Source organism: Pavona decussata, unplaced genomic scaffold, assembly GCF_977016875.1.
Source record: "Pavona decussata unplaced genomic scaffold, jaPavDecu1.1 SCAFFOLD_510, whole genome shotgun sequence".
Taxonomy (NCBI): Eukaryota; Metazoa; Cnidaria; class Anthozoa; order Scleractinia; family Agariciidae; genus Pavona; species Pavona decussata.
In genome coordinates, this window is record NW_028145827.1 from 1013450 (window position 1) to 1026019 (window position 12570).

General features: G+C 36.5%; 1 protein-coding gene across 2 annotated transcripts; it reads left to right on the forward strand.

Moving 5' to 3' along the window:
* The first annotated feature begins 12 nt into the window (after nt 1-12).
* Nucleotides 13-10823, forward strand: LOC146450094 (uncharacterized). 2 transcript variants are annotated; one of them, XM_085100786.1, is made up of 11 exons: nt 13-307; nt 560-595; nt 748-783; nt 2121-2237; nt 2942-3067; nt 3772-3897; nt 5136-5171; nt 6051-6095; nt 6241-6285; nt 6696-6866; nt 8650-10823. In XM_085100786.1, the coding sequence occupies exons 1-10, from the start codon at nt 160-162 to the stop codon at nt 6833-6835; spliced, it is 855 nt and encodes a 284-aa protein (XP_084956912.1). In that variant the 5' UTR covers nt 13-159; the 3' UTR covers nt 6836-6866; nt 8650-10823. The 2 variants fall into 2 exon arrangements, with proteins under 2 accessions (XP_084956912.1, XP_084956913.1); XM_085100787.1 differs by lacking the exon at nt 2121-2237.
* Nucleotides 10824-12570: the final 1747 nt, after the last annotated feature.

Below are 12570 nucleotides of genomic sequence, written 5' to 3' on the forward strand. Positions count from 1 at the left end.
CAGACTGCTGATTCGGTCAAAATATTTTCATTCCTGTGAATTCTAGTGTAGTTCTCAGCGGGCCTGACTCTACAACTTTACTACTTTATAGATTCCACCTGTATAGGCCTCTTTTTAGAGCCTTTAAGACAAAACATCATCTGATTGTGGTGCAGAATTATGACGGGGAGAAAAGCAGCGAAAGACCGCACCGCAGACACGTCTGGCGCGGGAGGCTTTTCTGTGTTTCAGTTGCTCATATTTTTAATCGCCACTTCCTCTATGGCAATGAATTTTGCAATGCTTTATGGATATATTCCAATCAAAGGTAAATTTCTGATTTGTTGTTAATATAATTCTAAAAGCTGACACACTTTCTTGGCAATTGAAATGCTTTGCAATGCATTCGGTTAGGCTATGCTACCAGTGTTTAATAAAGCTTAAGTTAAGCTGGTCGGTGCGGTCAAGAAGCCGCTTAAAATTTTATTTAAAACTTAAATCTTGACAAAAACATGTAGACGCTCTTTCTTTCTCGATTAGTTCATATTAAGATGCTTTTTACATCGTTTTAATTTCGTAGGATGCCAAGGCCCCCCTGGAAAAGCAGGAGAAAGAGGTACAGATCAGTTACTTTGCATTGCGGTCCCCGTGCACTACGTTTACTGCTCTTTTCTTTAATGCTAAGCTTATATCTTTTACATTATTTCCTTTTGTTCGTTTTAGATCTTACTTTCATAATATCGATTATTTTGATTTATTTTACTGTAGGTCCTGCAGGTCCTCACGGGGAAACCGGAGCCACAGGTATTGAGCATGTTCTGAGTGTATCCGGCTTTCTCTTCTTCTAAGCAGGCATTTTCAGTCTGGACGTTATCAATGACACTCATGAAAATTTCCATTTTGTGACAAGAATTAACCTTTGGTTTTCAGTTATTCAACAAACTACACTACCTAAATTTTATACATTTGTTATCGATCTGTTCAAATTGTTTCATATCCTTTTCATGGAGTTAATTGTCGTGACATGTCACGTTGTCTTGAAGACGAACTGACGCTCTCACTGTTGACGGAAATGGAGTTTCAAATATACGCCAACCAATTTGTCGTTAATTTGTTTTTTTATTTTCATTTCCAGAAAATGAAGATTTTACTCATACGATTAAACGTATTGTATAGAATTTTAAAATAATTTTCTTGTGTGTGTCACGCATGTTAATTCGTGGCAGTCGACGTGGCAGCCGTGTTAAATTCCCAACTCGTTGGGGTTGAAAGCTTCTTTGTGCAGCGTATAATGAGAGTATTTAAACAGTGCCATAAAACTAATCAATTTAGCATACTTACTCAAACATGAGTAGGAATTATTCAATAAGAGTAGCTGTTTCAATATTTTTCTAATAAAACTTATGTAAATATTGAATACATGGTTAATTTCATGAAGATTAATTAAAATAATAAAATAGACCGAAAAATTCCATGACTTTAAAAAAATAAAAGATTAATTTGCTTATGAACGTTAAACGTGTATGATTAAACATGGAAAATAATATTAAGCCCATGATTGCCTTAAGAAAATTCTAAATTCTAAATCATACTTAAGTGTCACTGTAAAAATAGTTTTAATTATTTATTTGTGTGCACAGGGGTAGATATTTTCCATTCCCAAGAAAACAAAGGTTGCAAAATTAGCTAGAAGATTAATAATGGGATCAGTTAGTTATTACCTGAGCCTTGAAGTATTTCTAGTTGACTGAGTTGTATGGTATTACATGTCGGAAAATATTTGGTTCTCTATAAGCTCACAGTCAACTGAGCTGGCCCATGCACTCCTAGTTCCTTGGTAAAAATTTGAATCAACTTTTATAAGAAAGCATGGGCTAGCCCACTTAACAAGATCTCAATTTCTATGACCAAGATCACAGTAACCAGGCAGGTTAAAAAGTTTTCCACTATATCCATGTGTCTGGAATCAATATGTTCTCAAATGTGCAAGCATTTCTATTAGAGGATGCACCTTCCCAGGCCCTGGGTTTCATAATATTTATATCAATAAACCTCATGAATGTCCTTAATTATTGATTTCCCTTAAGACAGTGCATTGCTAAATTTAAAGAAATAACTATTCTTGAAACCTGTTATGTTAGGTCCTCCTGGCAAAGTGGGTGATAAAGGTGAACCAGGCAAAAAAGGAGATAGGGGAATCCCAGGGGAATCAGGACCCCAGGGGGAAAAAGGACCCCAAGGGGAAAGAGGGATACAAGGTAGATGATGTCAAACTAAAAGTTATAAGTTGATTCAATAAAAATGTATAAATAAATAAATATTTTATAATTTTCTAAAATTTATTTTTAAAAACCCTGACTTAAGAAATAATTAAAAATAAAGACACATGGAGTTGATCTTTGTTATACGTTGTCATAACCATGCAAGATTTATTGTAACATTAACTCAGTAAATGTTCATCATAATTTACATCGTTATTTGGGTTTAACTTCACTTTCTACACCAATTTGCCCTCTAAAATGTTCTCAAAAACAGGACAAATCTTAAGCTGAGACATGCATAACACATTGGTCTGTTCAAATTTTTATTTTAACTAGGTAAAACATTGAGAGTGTTAAATTATAAATCAGTTGATATAGAATTACAGTAACCATTTAAATTAACTCAAACATTATATGAAACATTGAGATTTTGTGAACCACTCAGACTTTTAACAGACAAAATCTGGTTTAAAGTGGTAGTTTGGAGAGGGAGGACAGACAGACAAGAGATGTGAAGGATTTTGATGCAATATGAAAGTCCTCCAAATAAAAGACCAATTTCTTTTAATTGATATTTCTTGAGCTAGGTTCTTTGTTTTCAATTTGAATATTATGTTTAATACCGGACTAGCACATTGCATACACCACTTTACCCAAACCTGGTTGTTGATTTTCTTCATTCAATTTAACCCGTCCTTTAGGTGAACCTGGCAAAACTGGTGAAAAGGGTTCTCCTGGGGTCCCTGGAGTAAAAGGAGATACAGGGAACCCAGGAAAACAAGGTCCACAGGGTGAAAAGGGTGATACAGGGGATCAGGGGGGACAAGGTACTGGCTGAAATGTTAACAAATGACAGAAATAAACCTATAGAAATGGTTACTAAACACTTGCCATTTATCATAAATCAGTAAATATTAAATAAAATAATAAAAGTGAAATGTGATTTGGAAGACTACAGCTGTACTTGTTACTTACTAACCTCTAACCCTAAATGCACTAACAGTCAGATTTTAAATTTAAGAGTAATTTAGAAACTGGCCATTATCCATTGATTGCTTATCAGTTGATGCTATAAACCAAAATACAGCTTATTCTAGTTAACCATTTTTGGTGCAAGCAAATATAAAACAAGCAGTTCCAAAGGGGAAACTTGTGCCAGTTACAAGTTGAACCAGTTGTGGTTTTTTTCTTGTTGTGAACTTGTTTTCGTGTTTTTATTTTTGAGAATATTTAGAGCCAATCTATGGTTTCAGAAAATATCCACATCTCAGGCATGAATGGAAACTCTTTTTAGGTCTTTGCTGAAATGCTTCTTTATATTACTGGTATATTTATTTGTGAAAGTCATCACAACATTTTTTTTTTTATTAACAGAGATTCTCACATGCTAAATCCTTGGCTTTTAAATCAGGCCCTTTACATTCCAGTATTTGAGGTTTTTAAAATATTATAATCTGTTAATATTCATGCATTAAATTTTCATTCTCAGAGTCTAATCTATCTTTTGGGACATCTTGGGTTTTTATTTTAGGTCCACAAGGCTTAAATGGTGAGAGGGGTCCTCAAGGGCTCCCAGGAGAGAAAGGAGACTCTGGAGCCCCTGGACAACAAGGACCTCTGGGTGAAAAAGGACCCAAAGGGGATGAGGGTGGGAAAGGTACCTTTAGTTAATAATAAATAATTATAAATGTAGCTTTTGTTAGTTATACAGCCAGTACAATCTGTTCTCATTTAACTCTCCAAAATATTAATCAAATTTATCATCCTAAAGAGCAACTTTTCAATTAAGGGCCAAAATTAATTTATTGCTGGTTTTGTTTGGATTTTTCTGCTCTTTGATTGCTTACAAATTACTTGCGCTACCTTGCAAAACCTTGTGCTAATGAGGAGTAAAACCGAAAGCAATTAACTGCTTCCTTGTACAGTACTGCACAGTGAGTTTCACGTTTTCCTGCCCTTAGCGCAAAAACTTTGTTAATCTACAATAAAGTAGTTACTATAAACTACAGCTGTAAAGTAAAGTAAAATGTGTATTAAATCTAGGATAAAATAGTTAAACTACAGCTGTAAAGTAAAGTAAAAGTTTTAAACCCTTTCAGTAAGAAGTCATCCCTTTCTAATGCAATTTGTTTCCTTTGAAATTTAAATTTAAACTAACCAGAATAATTGTTTGAATGTGTTTTTTTTTATGTAAATTTATAAATTTGCAGTAAATGTAACAGTCACTTGCATAAATCTAGCATACAAAAGTAATGTAACAATGATTGTGCAGACCTACATGTATGTTGCTAAGGTAAAATATAAAATCAAATATTTGTTGCTAAATAAGGTAAAATATCTAGTGATGGTTTTTGGTATTATTATTGCATCCTGTTATTGACCCCTCTTTTTTATGCTTTGTAACGCATGTAGTGCCTCTTTACCCTTTTTGCAATTTTTGATCGTCTCTCCTTAGTTTACTAAAGAAACCCTACAACTGTGGTTTGCAAAGTAGCATTATCCTTTTTCCTTTCTTTTTTTGTCATTGCCTTGCTGTTGATTGAATTTCAGCTGTAAAAGGGAAGGCACCTTCTTCCGACTTGTCAAATGTAAAATGCAGGCGTATTTCTGTCATAGCATATTGTTGACTTTTAAAAGCATCTTCTGAAATTAATCTAGTCCTTTGAAAGGAGTCTAAGTTCCCAAAAACTACAAAAAAGTCACAGGCAAATTAGGACAAAGTTTTGCTGGTTGACACAGCACCAACTTGTTGGCTATATGTAGCATCCTCTGTACAGTTGCATTGATACTTACTAACAATTTATTACATCATAAACTGTTGCGTTTTGCTCCACACTCCACTCCTTGTATTGACTGTTAAGCTCTGTTCTTTGGTGCATGTTAAATTCTACCCAGGTCCACAAGGTCCAGCAGGCCCCCAGGGGGAGAAGGGTAAGTACTGTACAACAGTGTACTTCTAACCCTCCATTTTAGCCTGTCATTAATCTGAGTCCTGTACCATGTTCCCCATCAGCTGATTTTCCTATAAATTTCACTCACTTCAGCTTTATTCAACAGGTGAAAACTTTGGACTGACTTAAATGTTCAGAATTTTCAGGTCAAATTTTCTATCAAAATGAAATCTCGACAACTGGGTTTTTGAGAGGAAATGAACAAGTTGTCCAAATTGAAAAGAGGGTATGTTAAACCCCACTTTCAAGTCTATATATAAAACATGCAAATAAAATCCAATAAGCATGTTCTTCAGGTCCCAGACAAATTGGGCTTAGAAATTTTTTGTCTTGGGAAGGAATACTATCAGCAGAAACTAAAAAAAGATGCAGATTGTGGATCTCAAACCGTTAGGTCACAATGGTGGCCAGCCTCGTACCAACCGCACCAGATTCCGAGACCCGCTTTATTTCTTCAGTTTTTTTACGAGTTCGAGATTTGGAGACTCTAGTTTGAGACACCAAGATTTTGAGACTCCTTGAAAATTTGCTGAGACCCATCATGTTTCAAGGACCATTTTATTCCCCTCTTTCTCTTGCCCAACAGACAAGTAAAATATTGTTAGGAACGGCATTTTTGGTTGCGACAAAAAGGGTCGGGAGATTGCACAAGCACACCCCATGTTACTGACATTAAATAAATTATTACTTTACTTTAAGCTATAGGTATTCTGGAACAAGTAAATAAATTTGCTTTACATTACATCTTGCCAGAGAAAACTTTTTGCAGAGTAGTGAAGAAAGACCTCTGAGCAAGTACATCCTGGATGGAAAATTGATTTTCTTTGTACCAGTAATGCCATTTTATTCTTTTCACCAGGTGATTCTGGTCCACAAGGACCGCAGGGACCACAGGGAGACCAAGGTGTGTACATTGGACATAGATTGAAATGTTGGTGATTCAATAATGGTGTTAAATCACTGCTAGTAACCTTCATCATGTACATGTTAAAACCCGAGCCTCCTTTGTAAGAAAGCCTAAAATAATGTTTCTTCACTTCTTCAAACAGGGACTCAAGGAGAGAGGGGGCAAGATGGAACAAACGGAGAGAATGGTGAAAAAATAACTAATTTTACTATAACTTAATTCTGTGACAGTCATTTTTCCTAATCATTGGTCTGTTACTTAAGCATAGCCGGCATACTGTATGGTATATGTCTTTTCATCTCTGGATCTCAACTTACTGTAGTTCCTTAAACAGCTGAGTTTAACTTCAACTTAATTCTGTAACAGTCATTGTTCTGCTTTGTTAAACATTTGCATCAGCATTACATCAGAGTAGCACATCCAGACACTGATGCGTTTGTTTTTAAACTTAAAAGTTTTGACATTCAGTGATCTAAATAGAGCTTTTTAATTAACAAATGATTTTTTTCCATTTTGTTAAATGCTTGGGTTTTAGTTAAATGTTGTGCCACTAAATTTGTTGGGATATCCACATCTAAAATTTGGAATGTTGTTTAGGTGCACAGGGTCTTCCAGGGCCCAAGGGTGACCAGGGTCCACCAGGTGAACAAGGACCTCAGGGGGAGCAAGGAATCGCAGGGCCACCAGGACCCACTAGGAACGTCCCTGTGCCACAAGATCAACCAGGAGGAAAATAGAGTTTCATAGTCAGCTATGTTAAAATTATTTGTAAGTTATTTTTTACAACCTTGTGGTACATGTAAGCTGTGCTTTGTTTAACAGTTAAGGCCGGGGGGTAAACCTGAAAGCTGTTTTCACGCCGCTTAAAATCGGTTCAATGGAAATATCTCGTTCACGTTTCAAGCAATCCAAAACCTCTCTGCTCATCCCGTGAATCTATGTTGTGGGGTGTTTTGTGAATTTTTGGGAGATTTTTGGGTACATTTGGGAGGAGATAGTTTTTCTAGAAGGATTGGTAAAATTAAAAGAAATAAGAAATATGGAAGATTTAGTGAAGTTTTAAAATTAGAATTTGTAGTTAATAATTAATAGATGGAAACCAAGTTAGTCCACTAGCAACCTGGGGCGCTCTTGTGTGGGTATCAACTGTCTGTTGGTGTTCCCAAAATCATTTTCTTTCTTTTATCCCTACTTTAAACCTCTTAAAATTCCATTCAAATTCACGTTTACCCCCACCTTAAACAGCAAGCTTAAGGTTTCCATTGGCTGATAGTTGGTTCAGGGCTTTCAAATTCAACTACTGTAGCAAAGTCGATAGAAACTAAGAGGAGTCGATACCAATACCAAACACTCAATATAATCGATACTGAGGTTTCCTTGACAAAGATTGATACTTGCGAGAAATAACGACTGTTTGGATCTCTTTCGATGGTGTTCACGTGACCGCTCACTTGTATATGTTTTTTTTTTATATTATTATAAATAATTTTTAATGCAAGTTACAAAAATTTACAGCATTTTATATTTATGTAATTAACTATACTTTACAAACATTGATACACTTTTTTTTTCTCAATCTACAGGGCCCCACTGAATATCACTTTTGTGATGTGGGCTCCCTGTATAAAGATTGTTATTACTATTATTATTATTATTAGTAGTAGTAGTATTATTATTATTATTATTATTATTATTATTATTATTATTATTATTATTGTTATTATTATTATTATTATTATTATTATCACTTTCATAGTTTCTAAGTTACAAGCTATGCTTTTTCTTTTTTAGTTTTTGTCAGTAAATGATTGAACTTGCACAAATTGACAACATTGACAAGAAAACAATAACAACAGCAACTTAGAAAACAAAACAAAACAAAAAACACGTCAAAAATGCATGTTAAAAGAAATATTGATAGGTATATTTGAAGGTAGTAATAGTGTTCGAAAACTGTCAAAAAAGAGTTCTACGTTGTGTAGGCTGTCGTACAAACCCACATACAATCATGATATTTGATAATGTTTGGGATTGTTCCGTTTTATTGGCCGAACAGCACTTGTATATGTATGAAGGTCGTTTTAGTGCCGAAAACCAATCTTTATAGCTCGTGCAGCCGATCAGATTGCAACAAATGATAGATCAGTAAGTGCTTAAGCGAACCCATGAATTTCCTCCTGAGTGTTAGCCCTAGTAGGGAAATGGGAGATCACACCAGGCAAAGAAAAAGTTAAAACCTTTGACCCCAGTGGGAATTACTCTCGAGACTGTAGCGTCTCTACTATGCTAGCAGACCCGAACTGGCAATCGCTTGAGGAACGCCGTATCATCAATAATTTGACGATGTTTTATAAGATAATTGTTCTTGTAATCTATTTTCTTATTAGAGTTGCGGCATATTGTACCACTGTCGCATGTTGAACTATTACAGACAAACGAAAATATTTGATGAGTTATAAGAGCTGACGGCCGATCGGTAGGCCATCAGCCTACAGAGGCCCTGTGTAGTAAAGCTGGGGCATACTCATCTTTGGATTTTTGTTCTTTGCAGGATAAATTCGTGGATTGGATTTTCAATGCAGCAGTGTTCTTACTGCGAGTTTCTCTACTTTTTTTACTCAATTTTTACTGGACTGTTAGTCACTTACTGTTAAGGAATTATGTACTTTCACTGCAAAGATTTGTAAAAGCATAAAACAGTGCAGCCTCGTCTGTGGCATTCAGCATGTTCAAAATTGTGTTACATTGGATTCATATTGGCTTGACAAAAAAAAATCTGACGATCCTTCGTTCTTTCCGATGCCAGATTAGTGCAAGGAGCCCAGAGTAACTCAACTGGTTATCTTCAGTTTCATGTTTACTCTGGCGCTTGATTGAAAAATAATGGAAACACAAGTACGTTTTGCAGAACACAAGCCACACGTGCAGGCTGGTGTTGGCGCTAATATGTCGTGTTCTCGCATCCACGAGTGCGTCCCTGCAAATTACAGCCCATGTTGACTAAGGTTACCTTCTAACGTTTGTTTGCTGATGAAGCCAATCAGAGGAAACTTGTCTCCTACACCATTCATCCGTGACTTTGTGTCTGCTGTTTTCCCGCGCTGGACACCGGTTGCACAATGTATTTTTGAGCTCTGATTGGTCCATTGTGTTGTACGTGTTACATCGCTGTGATTGGACAGGCTCGAGTTTCAGCTGTTTTATTAATGAGTCCGGTTTTGGTAGGAGTACGGGTGCTCTGCGATCTCTTGATGAAATGTTTTACTTTTGTAGTAGGTATGACAAAACCCTTCAGTAGTCAGTTCGTTATACCGGGGTTGCACTGTATTAAGTCTAATGTTCGAAAACGAATATCTGGTTTAAGGTTTTAGGTTTTGATGATGTAAATTGGCCACCGTAAGGACTTTCGCTGTGCCTGCCTATTCCTCTGACCACAGCGCTCGAACGTTACCTTTCTACTCGCATATAGAAATCTTTTCCACACAGATAAATCAGCTTTTAATCTCTTTAGTTACGGTGGACAATTTTCCTCATCAATTTTATTTGACAAAAACAAATATTCGTTTTCACTCCTACCAACGCAGTACCTTCTTTTTGTAATGCACATCAAAGTGTCTACTTCTTTATCGACTGTATTTTTCTAGATCAAAATACACCGTTAAAATCAGTGTAATATGTTATTTAGAAATATTTCACATTTTTCTAGTTGAAGCATTTTAAGCTAGATTTTAAATAAGTGAACTGAGTAGTTTCTAATATATTAAAAGATACTGTATTTTGCTGGATAATTTTTCGATTTTTATAGAGTTACTCTCCTTTGCAGCCATTTGCCTAAGGGAGATCCCCTAAGGACTCAGCTAATGGCCCCAGCTAATAGGCCATTTCCGATGAAAATTAGTTTTCATTCATATGCAAAGAAAACTAATTTTAATATCAAAAGCTTTGCACTTAGCCTCGCTTCTATAATGAGGTTCACAGTAACTGGGAAATGGCCTATTGCTGTGACTTAGCTCTAGGGGTTTTACTGATTCTTTCTATACAAGACTCAAAAAATGAGGTGCCCGCAGGTGGGTCATTAGCGGAAATTGTTTAAAATATGAGTCAACTTGTTGCAGAGATCAGTGCTCGAAGCCGATCCAATATTGATCCAGCAGAAATGCAGTTACCAGCATTTTTCGAAGGTTTTCCAGCTTAACAATTTGTACCACCTGTATTTTTTTTGTTAGAGGACTCTTTACTGTTATCGAGTCGATATTGCTTGCAGCTTCCAAAGGTTTATTTATTTACTTTCTTCACTCTTAAAGATTTGTATTTTATCAATTTTTATTTTGGCTTGAAGATCTGTCTGTGAATCATCTAAAGTAGACCGATTTGTACTCCTTAATTTACTTTTGTTAAGTAACCAATAATTTGCGTCTCTTTTGACGCTGTAACGATGTATCTATAGTAAGTTAAACCAGCTGTTAGTTCGCCTGAATTTGAGACGTGTTTAATGTCACTCATTTGCAAGAGTCGTCTTCCGTCTTCCTCGAAAATATGCGACACATCAAATTAAGGTTAGCTGTTAGTCATTCTCGTTCCTAATGCCTACAGTTTGTTTGGTCAGTGGTTTAATTCAAAATCCCGCGAGAGCTCTGGGAACGAGGATGGCTGTTAGTTGCCTTCATAAGTTTGTACCTCTTAGTGAGTATTCTACATTGGATAATAAAGCATTCCAGTTCTTTAGGCTTTTTCCTGGCGTTTGTAATTTTAACTTTTGCAATACTGAAGGCAGATATGCCGGCTTAATACACGTTGAGACTTAAAGCGAAACCTTGTGTGCAACGGCGCTGCGAAACAAGTTTCAGCAGGCGTTGCGCCGTGAAACATGGTCGGTTTCGTGAAACTTTTTCGAACTTCCGTTGGGAGACAAGTTTCATGAAAAGTAGAACCACTTTCTACTTCTGCAGCGGCTCGCAACGGTCGCAGTGGTGAAAAAACAAGAGGTTCACCGTGTAACACCACTTCGTGAAACCGTTGCACACAAGTTTCAGCTAAAAGTTTCAACGTGTAACGGCGGATTAAGGCCACGTTTTCTCCGTAGAAATCCAAAATAAATTTTGACCTGTCGTGGTCTCGAAGACTTTTTATAACTACATTTCTTGAAGACTGGCCGTATTGAATTCGCTAAAGTCGACCGCTGTAGCTTGAGATTTCAATCTGGGAGTCCTTATAAGGAAGACCTGGGTCGCCAGCAGTGAAGATTTTATTTCACAGGTGAAAGTGTTACTTTTTCAACCAATTTTTGATTGTTCGCTTGTTTTTGTTGTTGGTGTTGTTGTTGTTTTTTTGCTTTCAACCTTGCTGACTAGAAATTGCCAAGGAGCGCCAAAAATATTTATTTTAACTGGTTGGATAGCATTCGATGGAGGTTATTCTCTCCTTTAGAACCCGAGCAAGTGATCGACGAATTTAAGAAGAAAATGTGAAAGGGCGTACGGCAGATTGACTCCCGCTGTAGGTTGGCCTTTAATCTGGTGCGCTCTCGGTAAATCTCGATTATCTCAAATTTAAACCATCATCAAAAATAAAAATACTCTTAAAAAAATATTCCAAATCTCTTAAGCGCTCTCGGCATTTTGTCAACTCTTGTGCGCTCTAGCTGTAGTTTGACAATTCTCCTTTCTCTTAATACTACGCATGCGCTCTCATTGAATCAGGCGAACGCCAAAAATGATCACTTGACCATGTTTATCCCACATTTGCCGATCGCTGTTTTCCGTTAGCATCAAAGGTCAGAATTATTTTGCACTATTTTCATGTATAATCTAAACACTCGTTTTTTCAGGAAAACGTCAACGCGAATTTCATGATTGCCGTTTGCCGTAAACGCGAATTTTAACTCTCTAATATTAAACTGATGGTTCTTCGACAAAACAGCTAACGACCCGGCTCATACGCTCCGAGCGATCTACGGCTATCGTCGTGCGGTGTAATTGTGTTTAAACCTGTTGAAATTTGACTCGAGCTTTTAAAGCAAGTTTCTCTTTTACATTGATCAGTTTTCGGCGGACTTTGGAGGAATGTTGTTCTCATTTGGCCGGACCGACGGTGGCCGCTGGGATATAAACTGAACACACGAGCTCTGATCCTTCTCTCATCCCCAACTATTGTTTGGTCCAGGTCCAGGCCGTTAGGTATTGACATGCAAATGAAGAAGACAACACCTGTTTATTTTATTTTATTCATTATGGCTTCACAAAATAAACTTACATACAAATATCGTATATAGCGCCAGACCGAACAGCTAGGGACTAAAGACTTAATGAATTCAGGTACTTATTGATTTATTTGGAGGAAGACGACGACGATTTCTTGCATGCTTCTTGTAATGCCTTTTTTCGTTTTCATTCGAATTGGACAAAGTCTGCCTTTCATAATCGCTTGCCATCGTTTTACTGACCATATGGCTTTTTTTTTCTATTTGCTGGGA

Excerpts from the sequence above, each read along its gene's own strand:
- LOC146450094 (XM_085100786.1), top strand. The coding sequence starts at position 160 with ATGACGGGGAGAAAAGCAGCGAAAGACCGCACCGCAGACACGTCTGGC. Across the intron at positions 596-747 it reads TGGAAAAGCAGGAGAAAGAG|GTCCTGCAGGTCCTCACGGG; the intron begins GTACAGATCAGT and ends ATTTTACTGTAG. Across the intron at positions 6,096-6,240 it reads GGGACCACAGGGAGACCAAG|GGACTCAAGGAGAGAGGGGG; the intron begins GTGTGTACATTG and ends TTCTTCAAACAG.